The sequence below is a fragment of the Hemiscyllium ocellatum genome, chromosome 8 (genome assembly GCF_020745735.1).
Source record: "Hemiscyllium ocellatum isolate sHemOce1 chromosome 8, sHemOce1.pat.X.cur, whole genome shotgun sequence".
Classification (NCBI taxonomy): Eukaryota; Metazoa; Chordata; class Chondrichthyes; order Orectolobiformes; family Hemiscylliidae; genus Hemiscyllium; species Hemiscyllium ocellatum.
In genome coordinates this window covers 56,947,787-56,967,763 of record NC_083408.1, presented here as the reverse complement: position 1 = coordinate 56,967,763, position 19,977 = coordinate 56,947,787, and the positions used below count along the sequence as shown (strand labels likewise).

The 19,977-nt window shown below is 41.0% G+C and overlaps 1 protein-coding gene across 1 annotated transcript in view; it reads left to right on the top strand.

Moving 5' to 3' along the window:
- Window positions 1-19,977, top strand: part of ttc6 (tetratricopeptide repeat domain 6) — a 198,897-nt gene that overhangs the window by 169,312 nt on the left and 9,608 nt on the right. The window contains exon 33 of the mRNA XM_060828959.1: window positions 14,440-14,665. Within this exon, the coding sequence (XP_060684942.1) occupies window positions 14,440-14,665 (226 nt within the window). The remainder of the gene's footprint in view (window positions 1-14,439; window positions 14,666-19,977) is intronic.

The window sequence follows — 19,977 nt, the reverse complement described above, 5'->3', positions numbered from 1 at the left end:
CATCTTGCACTGACTGGTTAATATGTGAATTGATTGTTTCCACAACTCTGCAGAAATAGTGCCAAAAGTTGGAACTAAAAAAACAAATTCACTCAAATTTTTCATAAAAAAGTCTAAATAACCAAACTCCATCTTTCTAACCCTTTAGGAGTACACTAGTTTCTTGTGAGAAGAAATTTAATTTTTGTTCATTCAGGAGATATGACCTTCACTGAGTATATGGCTATCCCCAGTTGCCCTTGGCCAATTAGTGGCGAGCTGCCTCCTTGAACTGCTGCAGTCCATTTGATGTATCTAATCAAAAATACTATTAGGACCAAATTCTGATACTCACTCATTCCCTAATGACAATAAAGGAATGATAGAATATTTCCAAATGAAGTGGTGATGGCATGGGGAAGAATATACTGGTGGTGGTGTTCTCATGAGTCTACTGCCCTTCTCCTTGTAGATTGTAGTGGTCATGGGTTTGGAAAATGCTGTCAAAGGTACCTAGATGAATTTCACTACATCTTGTAGATGGTGCATATTGCTGTCCATCAGTAGTGGATGGAGAGAATGTTTATGTATGTGGTGCTAGTCAAATGAGCTGCTTTTTTCCTGGATGGTGTCAATATTGGAGCTACACTCATCTGAGTAAGTGGGTAGTGTTCCATTGTTACTTGTAGATGGTAGAAAGGCTCAGGATTCCTTACCTCTGGTTTGTTTTTGTCATTACAGCATAGGAGCAGGCTCTTAAGCCCACTATTTGTGTTGACCTGGATGCCATTCTAAACTAATCTCATCTGCCTGCACATGGTCCTTATTCCTCTATTCTCTGCCTGTCCATGTGACTGTCTAAATGCATCTTAAATGTTGCTGTCATGCCTGATTCTACCAACTCCCCAGCAGCACTTTCCAGACAACTACTACCTTCTTATGTAAAAGAAAAACTTGCCTCACACATCTCCTTTAAACTTTGCCCTTCTCACCTTAAAGCTATACCCTATAGTATTTGAAATTTCTTCTGTGAGAACTATTCATCCTATCCATGCTTCTCAATTTTATATGTTTTTAATCAGGTCACCCTTCAGCCTCTGACACTCTAGTAAAAACAATCCAAGTTTGATCAACCTCTCCTTAAAATCAGTCTGCTCCAATCCATGCAACATCCCAGTAAACCTCTTTTGCACCCTCTCCAAGGCCTCCACATTATTCCTATATTATATTGACTAGAACGGCTAACAATGCTCCAAATAAGCCTAACTAAAGTCATCTTTAGCTTCAATATGACTTGCCAACTTTAATATTCAATGCCCTGACTGAAGGCAAGTCCTCCTTTGCCACCTTATCCACTTATGTTGACACCTTTGGGGAGCTACAGACTTTCAGGGAGCTATGCACCCTAAGATCCTTCTGTACATCAATGCTCTGAAGGGTCCAGTCATATACAGTGTATTTTCCTCTTGCATTTGACCCTCCAAAACGCACCCACCCACACTTCCAATTAAACTCCACCCAACTTTCCAACTGATCTATGTATTGCTATATCCTTTGACAGCCTTCCTCGCAATCCACTAATTTTCACATCGCCTGCAAATTTACTAATCAAACCATCTGTATTTTCATCCAAATCATTTATATACTTTACAAACAGAGGTCGCAGCACTGATCCACACAGAACACCACTGGTCACGAACCTCCAGTCAGAAATGCACACCTCCACAACTATCCCCTGTCTTCAAACCAATTTTATATCCAACTTAGCAACTCATCCCATAAGACTTGATCTTCTGGACCAGCCTACCATGAAGGATCTTGTCAAATGCTTTAGTAAAGTCCATGTAGACAAGATTCATTGACCTGTCCTCAATCATCTTTATCACTTCCTCAAACCACTCAGTCAAATTTGAGAAGTAAGGCCTCCACACATATAAAAGTTATGCTGACTGTCCTGAATAAATCCATTCTTTTCCAAACGCAAGTAAATCCTATTCCTAAGAATTTTCTGCAAATTTTCCCTACCACTGATAGGCTAGTAGGCATTCTATATTTTCCTGGATTATCTTTGTTGCCCTTCTTAAAAAAAGGAACAATGTTGGCTATTCTCTAGCCTATGACTAAAAAGATACAGGCCGGAGAAATTTCCTCCCTTGCTCGATCCTATCAGACTCTGGGGACTTATTTACCTCAATGACTTTGTTAAGTCTCTCATCTTTTAGAATGACCATATTGGTTTCAGCTCTTTCATTTGTAAATCACAAAACTTTTAAAAAAAATTACATTTTCCAGTGCACTTTAACAATTGGTGTCATATTGGCCCAGGTAAAGTATTGAAGGTGTTAACTGCCTGTGAGACTGTCTGTGCCACAATGGTCAGACTGATTCTAATCTAAAAAGCGGATTTACAGTATCTTACATGGATTCATGCAGTTTTTGAGCAAAGTAAAATGTAATTCTGCAAAGTACAAATTCACCCACAAACTTATATGTGTCTGCATGTGGCTGTGTGTGTGTTTGTGGGGGTGTGGGGGGGGGGGGGGGGGGGGGGGCGCGGGTGTGGGGGTGTGGGAGGGAGAGCAGTTATGCTGTCTATGAGAGGGAGTGTATATGTGTGTGAGTGTGAGTGTAAAGGGGTTTAAGTCTATGAGAGGTGTGTGTGGGGTCCATCTGTCTGTATGTTTGTGTGTAGTGCAATGGGGTCACCTGTAGTGCACTTGAGAATGTATCTTTTAGTAAAAGTTTTGTGATTTACATATGAAAGAACTGCAACCAACATGGTCATTTTCAAAGATGTGAGACTTAACAAACAATCCAGTTCTTTTTCAATATATAATTTCAGTTACATCACACTGTAAACTTTTGCTATAACTTCTGTATCTTACAATCTTATTCTCCACAACCACCTGACGAAGGAGCAACACTCCAAAAGCTCGTGCTTCCAAACCCATTGGACTATAACCTGGTGTTGTGTGATTTTTAACTATTTACCAAGGACATTTCATGGCCCTTTTTCTATTTTTAATGGTCCTAATTTTTTGTTTCATTTTCTTTCCTGCATTCTTTATATTCCTCAAGAGTCTTGTCTGATTTCAGTTTCCTAAGCCTTACATTTGCTTCTTTCCCCTATATGGCCAGTCAAGTTCAGTTCCGGTTAATGGGATGCCCTAGGATGTTGATTGTGAGGATTCAGTAATGGTGGTGCCATTGAACATCAAGGACACAATGACTGGATTCTCCCTTGTTAGATAAGGATAATAGCCAAGCATATGCATGGCTTTGGTATTACTGCTTGTCAGCTGAAGTCTGGATATTTTCCAGATCTTCCTAAGTTTGGACACAGATTCAGATTCAGAGGAGTCATAAATATACAATGTTCAGCACCAATCAAAATCAGCAAACATCACCATTCTGAGCTTATGATGGAGAGATCTTGATGAAGCAGCTAAAGATGGTCAGGCCTTGGACACTACCCTGAGGAACTCAAGCAGAGATAACCTTGAGTTGAGATGATTGGCCTCCAACAACTACAACTATCTTCTTTTGTATGACTCCAGAGGGTTTACCATCTGATTCCATAATTGGCCTTCTCCATAATCGATTCTATTTTTACTCGGGAACCTGGTTGTCACACTCAGGCAAATGTGCCCTTATGCCAAAGGTGGTCATTCTCATTTCTCCTCTGGAGTTTTGACCATGTTTGACCCAAGCTATAAATGAGGTAAAGAGCAGAATGGTCTGGGCAGAGCCCAAACTAGGCATCATTAAGCAGGTCAGTGCTGCTGATAGCACTGTCAAGGTGGTAATTGACCAGCTTAATATTTCCTGTTGTGTCTGTGTGTATAAGGTCTATCGGGCAATTTTCCAAATTGCTAGATAGGTGCCCGTGTTGTAGATATACTGGAACTGGATACGGTAAGGTCTAGAGCATGTCTTTAGAACTATATTTGGAATGTTGTCAGGGCCCATCATTTGCAGCCAGCTCTTGATGTCAAATAGACTGAATCTAATAATTTATTGAAAACTGGCATCAGTGGTGCAAGCAATCTCAGGAAGAGGCTGAGATGGTCATCCATGTATAATTTCACAGTGCAAATTGTTTTAAATGCTCCAGCCTTATTCATTTGCATAGCCTTCTCCATAATTGAAAGTAGCAATAATTGTGGGGTCTCCTCCTCCAGTGAATTGTTTAATTGTCCATCCCACATTCATATATGAACATGGCAGGACCATAGAGCTTATAACTAATCCATTGGTTGTGGAATTGCTTAACTCTGTATATCAGTCACCACTAATACTATTAGACATGTAAATAGTCTGGTTTTGTAGCTTCACCAGGTTAACACCTCATTTTGTGTAGGTCTGGTGTTCCTGGCATTTTCATTTGCTCACTGCATTGAACCAGGATTGATTCCCTGGTTTAATGGTACAGATAATTGTAGATTGGGAGAGGTATGTAGTTTCAGACTGTGTAGAAGTGTGATTCTGCAGATGGCCTGCAGTACCTCTTGGATGCCTGGTTCAAACTCAATCCCCTAAGCACAGTGGTAGCACCGCACAACATGGAGGATATCCTCAGTGTGAAGACAAGAGCTTGGCTTCATTCAGACAGTGCAGTGGTTACTGCTGCCATATGGTCATAGATAGATGATGGATCAGTAGCAAGCAGAATGGTGATGTTTTTCCTCAACACAAGCTGCAGTTTCAATCTGGTAGTTCTTTTCTTTAGCACTTGACTAATCCAATCTGTAATGGTACTGCCCATCCACTCACAGTTGATAACAAATACGAAGTCTCCCATTTTTACCATATTCTGAACTTTTGCCACCCTCACTCCTTCTTCCAAGTGGTGTTCAACATGGATGAGTATTGATTCATCAGCAAGGAGGTTTTCTTGCCATATGTTTGACTGGATATCATGAAGTCTCATGGCATCAAGAGTCAATGTTGTATACTAATCTGCCACCCCTTCAGCTGGGTCTGTGCTACAGTGGGATAAGATGTATACAAAGGCTGTTACTTAACAAGTCTGTGAGACACACTCCCAAGTTTGGTACTGATGCCTGGATGTTAGTAAGGAGGACTCTGCAGAGCCAATAGGGTCACATTTGCATTGTTATTTCCTAGGCCTAGATTGATGCCAGGTGGTCCAGTTTCATTCCTTTGAGAATGCTACATTTGGAGGTTTTACTTGTGGAATTACTGCCTACTCTCAAGTTGCAAACAACGAATTAAATTCTAAATCATCTTTGCACCAATAATCCATTCCAAACTACATTTCCTATTTCAATTTTTGCACAAGAATTGGAAACATAATAACAGCAGCATTTACAACAGTGGAGCACTAAGCTTTAAATCCACATTTATATTTGTTACTATGTTTGAATACAATCTATTTTAAGTGAGACCTGCACAAGGCTGCCAATTGAAGAGTAATATCAGGCTCAGTTTCCAGATTGAGCATCTGGATTTACAACATACACATTTCAGAACTATTTAACTGACTCATTTGAAATGTTTGTTTTTTAAAAAAATATGTTTACAATGTTCTAACAATATCAAAACATTGATGAAGATACAATAACAGATACTATGACAAATTTACATTCAAAAGGACATATTTTTATCTCTTACATGTACAGCTTTGTAAAATCTCCAAAAGGTCAGATTAGATTCTAAATTAGCTCTATATAACTAAAGATTATGTAGAAAGATTTAGTTTATCCCACAGATTACAACTAAAATACAATGATATAAACAAGTTAAGGTACCCTCAGAATATAACTGAGCAAAGCAAAGATACATTAACTTGCTGTTAACATCTTACCTATTTAGTTCACAACTGAAGCACAACCTACCTTAAGCAAATCCTAGCATGACATCTACTTAGATAAGATAACAATGAGTTAACAAAGTCCACCTGTATTTCAAATTTTGATCATTAGGGAGTTCCTTGCAAATAAATCATTGTTATAAAGCTTAATTATTTTCAAAGCCAAAAGTAAGCAGCTAATTTACAACCAATAAACAATTAATAATAAAGTATCAAATTTCACCGGAATAAGAGTGAACATGAATAATTTAGTATTAGAAACTTTGAAACCTTGGCATATTTTATATATGCCTATAAAATTGTCATTTGTTTTAATATCCAGGCCAGCTGAATGTCAAATGACTGATGGAAGTTAATTCATAGCATTGTGAGGATATTCACTTCAGCAGAAAGAATTGGGAGAGGCATTAGAGACTAATTGAAACAATTCTAGTAAGTGTGTAGGGATAGAGAGGCTGTCTTGTGGTGCAGTGACCATGTTCCTACTTCTGAACTGAAGGTCTGGGTTCCAACCTCACCACTTCAGAGATGTATCATAGAATATCCAGACTGATCTGGATTTTATGCACAAATATTTTTGCAAGGGACAGGACATACGGATAACATGGTTAACAAAGAATGTAGGACCTTTTGGAAGCAAAAAGAAAGAATATTTTCCATATAGCAATCAGTAATGACCTGGAACTCATTGCCTATGCAAGTGCTGAAAGCTGAAATGAGGAATGATTTCAAAAAAAAATTGGATGGGCACTTAAAAGAAATAAACTTGCTGGGCTAAGCTGATAGGTATGGGAGAATGGCACTGATTGAATTGCTTGACAGAACTTTAGAAATTTGATGGGCCAAACAGTCTGCCTCGATGACATAATAACCCTGTGAGTATAATTCCCGAGATGTTCATTATGTTTCTGAGCTATTCAACATTAAAGTGTAATCATTTAATATGGAGGTTTTATAATCCTTGTCGAGCCCAATTTGAATACAATAAATATTTTGTTTTAACAGTTGAAATGAAGATGATTAATGATTAAGCATTGCCAATTTTCTCTTAATTAGTAGGTTTTCTTCATGTTACGTTGCAAGGATAATTTTGAAGGTAATTTTGTGGAACAGCTGTATAATTTTGGTCCTTGTTAATAAATTGGAAGCTCTTCACAGTCAGTTACCATGTAGTGTATGAATGATAATAGCACTTGGACACATAGTTTGTTTTATGTAATGTTCCCCAGCTGCTTCGCGGTAATGGAAACTCAATTTGAAATCAGATGGTCAGCTGTGCTCAGTTGGTGGGACCATTGCCTCTGAATCACAAAATTCCAAGCTTCAGTCCCATTTCAGGGCTTGAGCGTAAAAATAAAGGCCGCTCCAGTGCAATATCTAGAGGACATTGCACTGTTGTGGGTGCCATGTTTCTGACAAGAGATAAGAACCCATCTATCTGGTTATAAATACCCCAACATACTGTTATGAAGAAGAGCAGGGGAGTTATCCTCAGTATCTTGAACAATATTTATCTTCCAAACAACATCACACAAAACAAAAAATTTAGTTATTATCATACTACTCATTATAGTGAGTTGCTGAGCACACTTGCTACATTACAACAGTGACTATACTTCAAAAGATCTAATTGGCAGTAAGTCAGATTGGTCGACAGGGCTAAATGGAGGGACTTCCTTCCACTGTGGGGAATGGAGGTCCCACTATCACCTTGTTAACATCAACTGTAGCATAAAAGAGTGGAGGCATGGGGATCTTGTGGCAGTGTCCTTACCTCTGAGTCCTGGGTTCAAGTCCCACCTGCTCCCAAGATGTGTGCTACTATTTCTGAGCAGCTTGTTTAGGGTAAATAAATACAACCCCAAGGGGAAAAGATAGTTCTTTTAAAAAAAAAGTAATCCTGAGAAATTAATATACTGGTTTCCCATTTTGAAGTAGAAAAGACAAATTATACCAGTATGTCTCATTCACCAGTTACATAGAACATAGAAAAAATACCGAGCAGTACAGGCCCTTTGGCCCTCGATGTTGCGCCGATGCAAGCCCACCTAACCTACACTAGCCCACTATCCTCCATATGTCTATCCAATGCCTGTTTAAATGCCCATAATGAGGGAGAGTCCACCATTGCTACTGGCAAGGCATTCCATGAACTCATGACTCGCTGAGTAAAGAATCTACCCCTAACATCTGTCCTGTACCTACCACCCCTTAATTTAAAGCTATGCCCCCTTGTAATAGCTGACTCCATACATGGAAAAAGGTTCTCATGGTCAACCCTATCTAAACCCCTAACCATCTTGTACACCTCTACCAAGTCACTCCTAAACCTTCTTTTCTCCAATGAAAACAGCTCCAAGTGCCTCAGCCTTTCCTCATACGATCTTCCTACCATACCAGGCAACATCTTAGTAAATCTCCTCTGCACCTGTTCCAGTGCTTCCATATCCTTCCTATAATATGGCGAACAAAACTGCACACAATACTCCAGATGCGGCCGCACCAGAGTCTTATATAACTGCAATATGACCTCAGGACTCCGGAACTCAATTCCTCTACCAATAAAAGCCAGTACGCCATATGCCTTCTTCACAGCACTATTTAACTGGGTGGCAACTTTCAGAGATCTGTGTACATGGACACCAAGATCCCTCTGCTCATCCACACTACCAAGTATCTGACCATTAGCCCAGTATCCCATTTTCTTGTTACTCCTACCAAAGTGAATCACTTCGCACTTAGCTACATTGAACTCCATTTGCCACCTTTTTGCCCAGCTCTGCAGCTTATCTATATCCCGCTGTAACCTGCCACATCCTTCCTCACTGTCAACAACTCCACCGACTTTCGTATCATCCGCAAACTTGCACACCCAACCTTCTAGCCCCTCCTCCAGGTCATTTATAAAAATGACAAACAGCAATGGTCCCAAAACAGATCCTTGCGGAACACCGCTGGTAACTGCACTCCAAGATGAACCTTTACCATCAACAACTACCCTCTGTCTTCTTCCAGCCAGCCAATTCCTAATCCAAACTTCCAACTCACCCTCAATGCCATACCTCCATATTTTTTGCAGTAGCCTACCATGGGGAACCTTATCAAATGCTTTACTAAAATCCATATACACCACATCTACCGCTTTGCCCTTGTCCACCTCCTTAGTCACCTTCTCAAAGAATTCAATAAGGTTTGTGAAGCACGACCTATCCTTCACAAAACCATGCTGACTATCCTTGATCACATTATTCCTATCCAGATGTTCATAAATCCTATCCCTTACAATTCTCTCTAAGACTTTGCCCACAACAGAAGTGAGACTCACCGGCCTATAGGTTATCCCTACTCCCCTTCTTGAACAAGGGAGCCACATTTGCTATCCTCCAGTCTTTTGGCACTATTCCTGTATACAACGAGGACATAAAAATCAAGGTCAATGGCTCTGCAATCTCCTCCCTTGCTTCCCAGACAATCCTAGGATAAATGCCATCAGGCCCAGGGGACTTATCTATTTTCACCCTTTCCAGAATTTCCAACACCTCTTCCCTACATACCTCGAAGCCATCCATTCTAATGAATTGTGACTCAAAATTCACATCGGCAACAATGTCCTGTTCCTGAGTGAATACTGACGAAAAGTATTCATTCAGTTTCTCCCCAATTTCTTCAGCCTCCACACGCAACTTCCCACTACTATCCTAGTCATTCTTTTATTCCTGATGGTTCTAATGGTTTTTCCTTTAGGGGAGGGGTGGGTTGAATATGGAGGAAACAGAATTTGGAAATTGCGGGGTGGGGGGAGGAATCCACTATTTCATCTGAGTCCCTCTTTATCTCGATTATACGCAGCTCTGAAGATGGGAAGGAATGTATTATTGCACCAAGATCAGTTGGGAGTCTGGTTTGTGTCATCAGACAAATGCCCTATAATCATTACTTATACTCTGGGTGGGAAATTTCAATGTCCACCACCAAGAGTGGCTTGGCAGCAGTACTACTAATCAAGCTGATCGGGTCCTAAAGGACATAGCTGCTAGACTGGGTCTGTGGCAAGTAGTGAGGGAACCAACAAGAATGAAAAACATACTTGACCTCATCTTTATCAACCTGCCAACTGCAGATGCATCTGTCCATTACAGTATCAGTAAGTGTGATCACCACACAGTTCTTTTGAAGATGAAGTCCAGCCTTCACATTGAGAATAACCTTCATCGTGTTGTGTGGACTATCACAAAGGTAAATAGGTCAGACTTCAAATAGGTTTAGCAACTCAACCCTGGACATCCATGTGGTGCTGTGGGCCATCAACAGCAGCAAAATTATACTCTAGCACAATCTGTATGGCCCAACATATCCCCATTCAATCATTTCCATCTAGCCAGGGATCAACCCTGGTTCAACGAAGAGTGCAGGATAGCATGTTAGAAGCAGCATCAGGAAAACCAGAAGATGAGGTGCCGACCTGGTAAAGCCACCAAACAGGACTACTTGCATGACAAACAACATAAACAGGTAGTGATAGACAAAGCTAAATTATCCCACAACCATTGGATCAGTTCTAAGCTCTGCAGTCCTACAACATCCATTCATGAATGGTAGTGGATGATTAAGCAACTCACTGGAGGAGGAGACTCCACAAATATCCCCATCCTCAATGATGGAAGAGCCCAACACATCAGTGTAAAAAGTAAGGCTGAAGCTTTCACAGCAATCTTCAGCCAGAAATGCTGAATGAATGATCCATCTCGATGTACCCCAGTGTTCCCCACCATTACAGATACCAGTCTTCAGCCAGTTTGATTCACTCTACATGATATCAAGAAATGTTTGGAGCCACTAGATACTGCAAAGGCTACGGGTGCTGACAATAGTACTGCAGACCAGAGTACTGAAGAGTTCTGCTCTAGAACTTGCCGTTCCACTAATCAAACTGTTCCTGTACAGCTACAATACTTGTATCTACCTGGCAATGTGGAAAACTGCCCCAGTATGTCCTAGACATAAAACAACCAACCCAGTTAATTAGTAGACTCTCAATCATCAGTAAATTGATGGAAGGGGTCATCAACAATCCTATCAAACAGCACCTGCTCAGCAAGAACCTGCTCAGTGACGCTCAGTTTGGGTTCTGCCAGTGCCACTCAGCTCCTGACCTCATTATTTGATTAGATTAGATTAGATTCCCTACAGAATGGAAACAGGCCTTTCTGTCCAACAAGTCCACACCGAACCTCTGAAGAGTAACCCACCCAAACCCATTTCCCTACATTTACTCCTGACTAATGCATCTAACACTGGGCAATTTACCATGGCCAATTCACCTAACCTCAGTTCAAACATGGACAAAAGAGCTGAATTCCAGAGGTGAGGAGAGAGTGACAGCCCTTGATATCCAGGCTGCATTTGACCAAATATGGGATCAAGAAGTCCCAGCACACCTAGAATCAATCGGTATCAGGGTAAACTCTCTGGTGGTTAAAATCATACCCATAGCATGTGGACTGCAGCAATTCAAGAAGGCACCTTACCACCACCTTCTCAAGGGCAACTAGGGACGGACAGTAAAGACTGACCAACCAGCGATACCTACATCCCACAAATAAATAATAAGAGTGTAACCTATTGTGGAATGTCAATTACTGAGATTGAATCTTTTACAATGAGAAATCTTGAGACACTAGAATATTTAACTATTTTCCATCAATGCAGACTTCAAAGCTTACAATTCCTGTAATGTTTTAAAAACCTTTGATTGGAGATCATGTTATATTTGCAAAGCATTTAGTAGTATGATGCAATTTATGTTAAAACAAAAATGTAATTACATTGCTCAAATTTGATGGTATTTTAATTAAATTGACATGTTCCGGTTCAATCAGAGTTTCCTGTCTAGAAATCAAGTTAGAGCCTTTTTAAAACACAGGATGAGAAATACTGAGGGGAAAGAATTACTCCAATTAAAATGAGCCCAATTTTCTGAACCCTGGTAAAATCAGATTTGTGCTAGTCCCAATCTTGGGCTTGTTCTAATGGGGGAGAATTTGAATGGTTTTTCTCTTGTTAGCTGCACTTCCTATTTTATCAGTGTTGAAGGGAAGTTTGATCTCTTGACTAGAGAAACAAAAATTTTGGCATTGAAGAAGTGTTCCCAGTAGAGTATAAAAAGAAAAAATTATAACAATAACAGAAAATTGCCTCATGTACAATTTGCTCCAATGGTTTACTGCCTACATAACAAAGGATAAACATTGTCGCAACGGTAGCTTTGATGCATTCTATTTCTACATCAAGTTTGTGTGATGAGTAAAATGGCTGATAAGGCCAATCTTGGAGCTGTTGAGCCATAAAATCCCAAAGTGTGTATTGTCCTGTAAAGGTAGGCTTGTGGTGCATAGTGATGTCGAGCCCATTTGGCCCATTTCTCAATTAGCATGTTGAGGAAAAGTTGTGCATTAGACTGCTTCATGTGAAAAATGTATATGAGTGTAAGTCTGTAAGAAAATCTTCACACACAACTGCAAATTCAAAATTGTGAATGTATCGCTAATATATCAGAAATAGGGTTCCGACCTGTCAGCTCAGCACCATCCTCATGACCTGTCTTTCCTGACAATCTTCCTTCCCACCTATCCGCTCCACCCTCCTCTCCGACCTATTATCTTCAGCGCCACCTCCATCCACCTACTGCATTCTTAGCTACCTTCTTCCCAGCCCCACCCCCTCCCATTTATCTCTCCATCCCGGAGGCTCCCTGCCTCATTCCTGATGAAGGGCTTTTGCCTGAAACGTCAATTTTGCTGCTCCTCCAATGCTGCCTGACCTGCTGTGCTTTTCCAGCACCACTCTAGTCTTAACTCTGATCTCCAGCATCTGTAGTGCTCATTTTCGCCTGGTAGGACGTTAGCACTCGTGTCAACATTTGTTGCACATGGAAATTGACAAAGATGTTAGAAAGGGCTGGACCTAGAAAGAATCCCATGGTTACCGCATGTTTTTGGGATTACATGGTAGAATTAGCAATACATTTGACTTCTCAAATTTGAAAGTTCATAAGTTCAACTAAAACAGATTCAGACCTAGTGCCACATCTATCTTGCCAAGATTCAGTACAAATATCAATGACATTCTTCAGCATGTTTATAAATAGGCTTGTAAGGTCCAATAAACATGAGATGTTGTTAGCAATATGTATGTGGGCTTCACAAAGTAAAATAAATTCTTTGTTGTGTAAGAATTTCAGCACTGGAGTATTGGCCATACAATCCAGTGACAGATAAATCAAGCTAGATATTACTTCAGTTATTCACAATTGGCAGACTACAAGTGGTGACCAGTCTACAAACTAATGTTTTTTTGTTAGATGTGAAGTTGCGAATGGACAGCACGTGTTAAGCACTTCTGAGTCTGTTGAGGGCTAGATTAACAACTAATTTAAGATAGTCAGTTGAGATCATAATGTGGCTCATTCGCACTTAGAGTCATAGAATCATAGAGATGTACAGCATGGAAACAGACCCTTTGGTCCAACTCATCCATGCTGACCAGATATCCCAACCTAATCTAGTCCCATTTGCCAGCACTTGCCCATATGCCTCTAAACCCTTCCTATTCACATACCGATCCAGATGCCTTTTAAATGTGACAATTGTACCAGCCTCCACCAGTTCCTCTGGCAGCTTATTCCATACATGCACCACCCTCTGTGTGAAAACATTGCCCCTTAGATCCCTTTTATATCTTTCCCCTCTCACCCTAAAACTATGCTGTCTAGTTCTGGACTCCCCCACCCCAGGGAAAAGACTGTCTATTTATCCTATCCATGCTCCTCATAATTTTATAAAGCTCTATGAGGTCACCCTCAGTCTTCGATGCTCCGGGAAAACAGCCCCAGTCTATTCAGCCTCTCCGTGTAGCTCAAATCCTTCAACCCTGACAACATCCTTGTAAATCTTTTCTGAACTCTTTCAAGTTTCACCCATCCTTCCGATAGAGAAGGAGACCAGAATTTCACACAAAATCCAAAAGTGCCCTAACCAATGTCCTGTAAGCTGCAACATGACCTCCCAACTCCTACACTCAATGCTCTGACCAATAAAGGAAATCACACCAAACGCCTTCTTCACCATCCTATCTACCTGCGATTCCACTTTCAAGGAGCTATGAACCTGCACTCCAAGGTCTCTTTGTTCAGCAACACTCCCTAGGACCTTGCCATTGCTTTGCTAAGAGCTACATAAATTCTTATGGAGGGACTCATTTTCAGCAACAAAATGAATATGTTTAAGCATTACTTTTCTGAATCATCCTCAGCGTTTAAAATAATCGAGATTAAACTATCAAATTGGTGTGTCAAATTATTAAAGAATTCAGACGTTTTAGTGTAGTATACAATAAATCAGGAATTTCATTATAAATGTACAATGGTATTTAATATTTCACACATTTGTTTCCTTATAGCTATGATGGAATGTTCGACAAATTTTCTTTTGTCAAAAATGCTACTTTACTGTTTACCTATCTGATGCATAATTAATAATTGAAGATATGCAAACATTGTGCTAACTGAAAAGGCATTTTACCAATGAAAAATTATCATTTTTAATGATCTCAATGCAATTGTTTTCCAGGCTCATGACTACTACACCAAGGCAATTAATTTGCAACCAGGAGATGAATCTGCTTTTCTAAACCGAGCCATATGTCGTGTTCTGCTTCGGCGTGCTCAAGATGCACTGGAGGACTTTGAAGAAGCTGTAAAACTTAGTCCTTATTCAGCTCACATTTATTTCAACCGTGCAAACCTCTATGCCACTCTAAAACAATATAAAGATGCTGAGAGAGATTATTCACAGGGTAAGATGAAACATACACTGTTGCTTTCAAGCATTTTGTTAAATGACAGATATTGCAATATGCTCTGAAGAATTCCTAACAAATATTCCCAAGATGAAAATTCAAGCGAGATAAAAGAAACTTGAGCCTTGGTTAAATGTGATCATAGAACATAGAACATAGAAGGATACAGCGCAGTACAGGCCCTTCGGCCCTCGATGTTGCGCCGACCGAATCCTACCTAACCTATACTAGCCCAATAACTTCCAAATGCCTATCCAATGCCCGCTTAAATGACCATAAAGAAGGAGAGTTCACCACTGATACGGGCAGGGCATTCCATGAACTCACAACCCGCTGTGTGAAGAATCTACCCCTAACATCTGTCCTATACCTACCACCCCTTAATTTAAAGCTATGTCCCCTAGTAACACCTGACTCCATTAGCGGTAAAAGGTTCTTAGTATCTACCCTATCTAAACCCCTAATCATCTTATACACTTCTATCAGATCTCCCCTAAACCTTCTCTTCTCCAATGAGAACAGCCCCAAGTGCCTCAGCCTTTCCTCATAAGATTTTCCTACCATTCCAGGCAACATCCTGGTAAACCTCCTCTGCACTCGTTCTAAAGCTTCCACATCCTTCCTATAGTATGGCGACCAAAACTGCACACAATACTCCAGATGAGGCCGCACCAGAGTCTTATACAACTGCAACATGACCTCAGGACTCCGGAACTCAATTCCTCTGCCAATAAAGCCCAGTACACCATATGCCTTCCTCACAGCACTATTTACCTGGGTGGCAACTTTCAGAGATCTGTGTACATGGACACCAAGATCCCTCTGCTCATCCACACTACCAAGTAGCCTACCATTAGCCCAGTAATCCATCATCTTGTTATTCCTACCAAAGTGAACGACTTCGCACTTAGCTACATTGAATTCCATTTGCCACATTTCCGCCCAGCTCTGCAACTTATCTATATCCCGCTGTAACCTACCACTTCCTTCCTCACTATCCACAACTCCACCGACTTTTGTGTCATCCGCAAACTTGCTTACCCAGCTTTCAAGTCCTTCCTCTAGATCATTTATAAAGATAACAAAAAGCAATGGTCCCAAAACAGATCCTTGTGGTACACCGCTAGTAACTGCGCTCCAAGATGAACATAATCCATCAACTACTACCCTCTGTCTCCTTCCAGCCAGCCAATTCCTAATCCAAACCTCTAATGTATCCTCAATGCCATACCTCCGAAGTTTTAGCATTAGCCTACCATGGGGAACCTTATCGAACGCCTTACTAAAATCCATATACACAACATCTACTGCTTTACCCTCATCCACTTCCTTGGTCACCTTCTCAAAGAACTCAATAAGGTTTGTGAGGCACGACCTGCCCTTCACAAAACCATGCTGGCTATCCCTGATCACGTTATTCCTACCCAGATGTTCATAAATCTTATCCCTTACCATTCTCTCTAAGACTTTGCCCACCACTGAAGTCAGACTCACTGGCCTATAGTTGCTAGGGCTATCCCTACTCCCTTTCTTGAACAATGGGACCACATTCGCTATCCTCCAGTCCTCTGGTACTATTCCCGTTGACAACGACGACATAAAAATCCAGGCCAATGGCTCTGCTATCTCCTCCCTAGCTTCCCATAGGATCCTGGGGTAAATGCCATCAGGCCCAGGAGACTTATCTATATTCATCCTTTCCAATATTCCCAAAACCTCTTCCCTGCATATTTCCAGGGCATCCATTCTAATTATTTGTGATTCCATATTCACATCAGCAACAGTGTCCTGTTCCTGAGTGAATACTGATGAAAAGTACTGATTTAATGTCTCTCCAATCTCCTCCGCCTCCACACACAACTTCCCACTACTATCCTTGACTGGACCGATACCTACCCTAGTCATCCTTTTATTCTTGACATACCTATAGAAAGCCTTTGGGTTTTCCCTAATCCTACCAGCTAAAGACTTTTCATGTCCCCTTCTCGCTTTTCTTAGCTCCCTCTTTAGCTCCTTCCTGGCTACCTTATAACTCTCAATCGCCCCTACTGAACCTTCACGCCTCATCTTTACATATGCCGCCTTCTTCCCTTTCACAAGGGACTCCAATTCCTTACTAAACCACGGCTGCCTCACAAGGCCCTTTACACCATGCCTGACTGGTACATACCTATCGAGGACACGCAGTAGCTGCTCCTTGAACACTCCCCACATCTCATTAGTGTTCTTCTCTTGAAGCCTGTTTTTCCAATCCACACATCCTAAGTCATGCCTCACTGCATCATAATTTCCCTGCCCCCAGCTATAGCTCTTGCCCTGCGGCACACGATTATCCCTCTCCATCACTAAAGTAAAAGTCACCGAGTTGTGGTCACTGTCCCCGAAGTGCTCACCTACCTCCAAGTCCAACACCTGGCCTGGTTCATTACCTAGAACCAAATCCAATATAGCCTCCCCTCTTGTTGGCCTGTCGACATATTGTGTCAGGAAACCCTCCTGCACACATTGTACAAACACCGACCCATCTAATGAACTCGAGCTATAGCTCTCCCAGTCAATATCTGGGAAGTTAAAGTCCCCCATAACAACCACCCTGCTACCTTCACTCTTTTCCTGAATCATCCTCGCAATATTATCCTCTACTTCTCTAGGACTATTAGGAGGCCTGTAGAAAACACCTAACAGGGTGACCTCACCTTTCCTATTTCTAACCTCAGCCCAAACTACCTCAGATGGCAAGTCCTCTTCCATCGTCCATTCCACTGCTGTGATACTGTCTTTGACAAGTAATGCCACGCCTCCCCCTTTTTTACCCCCATGTCTGATCCTACTAAAACATTTGAACCCTGGAACGTGCAACAGCCATTCTTGTCCCTGTTCTACCCACGTCTCTGTAATGGCCACAACATCGAAGTCCCAGGTACCAACCCACGCTGCAAGTTCACCTACCTTATTCCTTATACTTCTGGCATTGAAGTATACACACTTCAATCCACCTTTCTGGTTACAGGCACCCTCCTTTGAGATCGCTGCATTATTCCTAACCTCCCTACACTCAAGGTCCTGTACCCTAAAGCTACAGTCCTGGTTCCCATGCCCCCGCGGAGTTAGTTTAAACCCTCCCAAAGAGCACTAGCAAACCTCCCCCCAAGGATACTGGTGCCCCTCAGGTTCAAGTGTATCATCTATCACATAACTTTATTTCTATTTAAATGTTATAAGATAAATGTGCACGTTTCTGCATGCTTTAAGTAGGAGTCTTAAATTAATAATTTTCTTGACTTAAAAGTCATAATCTAAACTTCTTCATGTTCTAAAGACCAGTTGCAGATTTAATAATGTAGGGCAATAATCGACTTGTTACTTGAAAATTGACACACTGTGTACACTGTGTATGTGCATCTGCAGAGCTCTACATGTGGAGTACTAATGCACGGCCCTATATTTAACAGTGCCCAATCATACATCGCAGAGCATTAAGTCTACTTATCTAACAACGAGGGTTGGATGAGCATTGTTTCCTTGTGTATTAATCAAGAATAATATGGTCTTTATGGAATTGATGCTGACAAAAGTTGTTTTGTTCATGACATTTGTGGCAGTGAATAAAACATATCGAAACCCTTTTCAATGTTACTGTGAATCTGTTCATTTGGCATTTGTATGGCAATATATTTGCAGGCATAAATATCTATCCCTACATGTCAAATTTGAACAATGACCTGACAAGTTGGCATGCACAATTGTCTCAACTGCTTGTTTTCTTTACACCTATGCTACCCTAGACCTCTACAGTTTTATTTTATTTACTTTGAAAGGGCAAGCCTGTCCTCATGCAAATGCATAAGATATTCAGAGTATATTGATTCTATTTATCTGGTACCTAGTTGATCTTACTTCTCCCTGATTCACTGTTAGCTCATCGACATTATAAGTGGTTTCTTCACCTCCAGCACTCTTGTTCCTGCTTTCAAACAGTTGACATTACCATGTTGTCAAAAGAAAAATCCACTCCAACTTCTGTCTTTCCAAACATGTCGCTGGTTTTTTGATTTTTAAATATTTAAACATACTTATCTGGATGTGCCCTGTGCACTTTCACACACTCCAAATTAAGTTAGTTGAATACAATTTGCCTTGAATTAATCCATGTTAGTGGGCCATAATTAATTAACACTTATCCAAGTGACTGTTGAATTAATCCCCAATTATTGGGTGCATCATAAAAAACAGATTCTAGTACTTTCTCTATTTCTCCAGTTAGGCTACCTTTCAATTCTTCGACTGTTGTTAAATTATCAGACTGCATGCAGTGAAAATAAGCAAAACTTTCCGCTAATTAAATTAAAATTTTTGCTAGTAAATAAGTGTAAATTTTATTGACTTTCACGGAGGATTTCTTTCCATGAGTGCTAACGCGATTTCTCATGCTAACTTCCCAAACTCACCTCATTATATATGTACCATGTCCCTGTGGTGCCATACTCTCTTGTTGTAGGTGGAACTACTCACCATTTTCCTAACCCTCTGGTTTACCACTAATCTTCGCCACATTGTTTTCCTTTGGATGCTATATCCCCGGTTAACCATGATCTCCCTCTTCCTCTTCACTGAAATCTATCTTTGCTGTGAGCCATGAATCATTTCTTAAAACTCTGCCGTTGTTCCTCAGCAGCCTTTGCTGTTAAATTTCTTCCCCAATCTACTCCAGCCAGTTCTGCTCTCATTCCTTTGTAATCATTCTTATTTAAGCTTAGCAAAGTTGTTTCTGACCCAAGTTCCTCCCTCTCATGAATGTTAATTCTGCCGTTTATGGTCACTGTTTCTGAGGACATTGTTTATTAAACTCGCCTCCTTAAACATCACCAGATCCATTGCCTGATCCCTGGTTGGATCCACAACATATTATTTCTAGGAATCTGAACTGAATACACTCTGACTTTTTCCTCATGGCTTCCTTTGTCAGTCTTACAATCCCAGTCACTGGTGACAAGTATCTTTAATGTGAAGACAGAGTTTCATCTCCACAAGGGTTTGATAGTAGTCAGTGCTGAAAATGTGTTGCTGGTTAAAGCACAGCAGGTCAGGCAGCATCCAAGGAACAGGAAATTCGACGTTTCGGGCCAGAGCCCTTCATCAGGAATGAGGAGAGTGTGCCAGGCAGGCTAAAATAAAAGGTAGGGAGGAGGGACTTGGGGGAGAGGCGATGGAGATGTGATAGGTGGAAGGAGGTCAAGGTGAGGATGTAGGGCTCTGGCCTGAAACGTCGAATTTCCTGTTCCTTGGATGCTGCCTGACCTGCTGTGCTT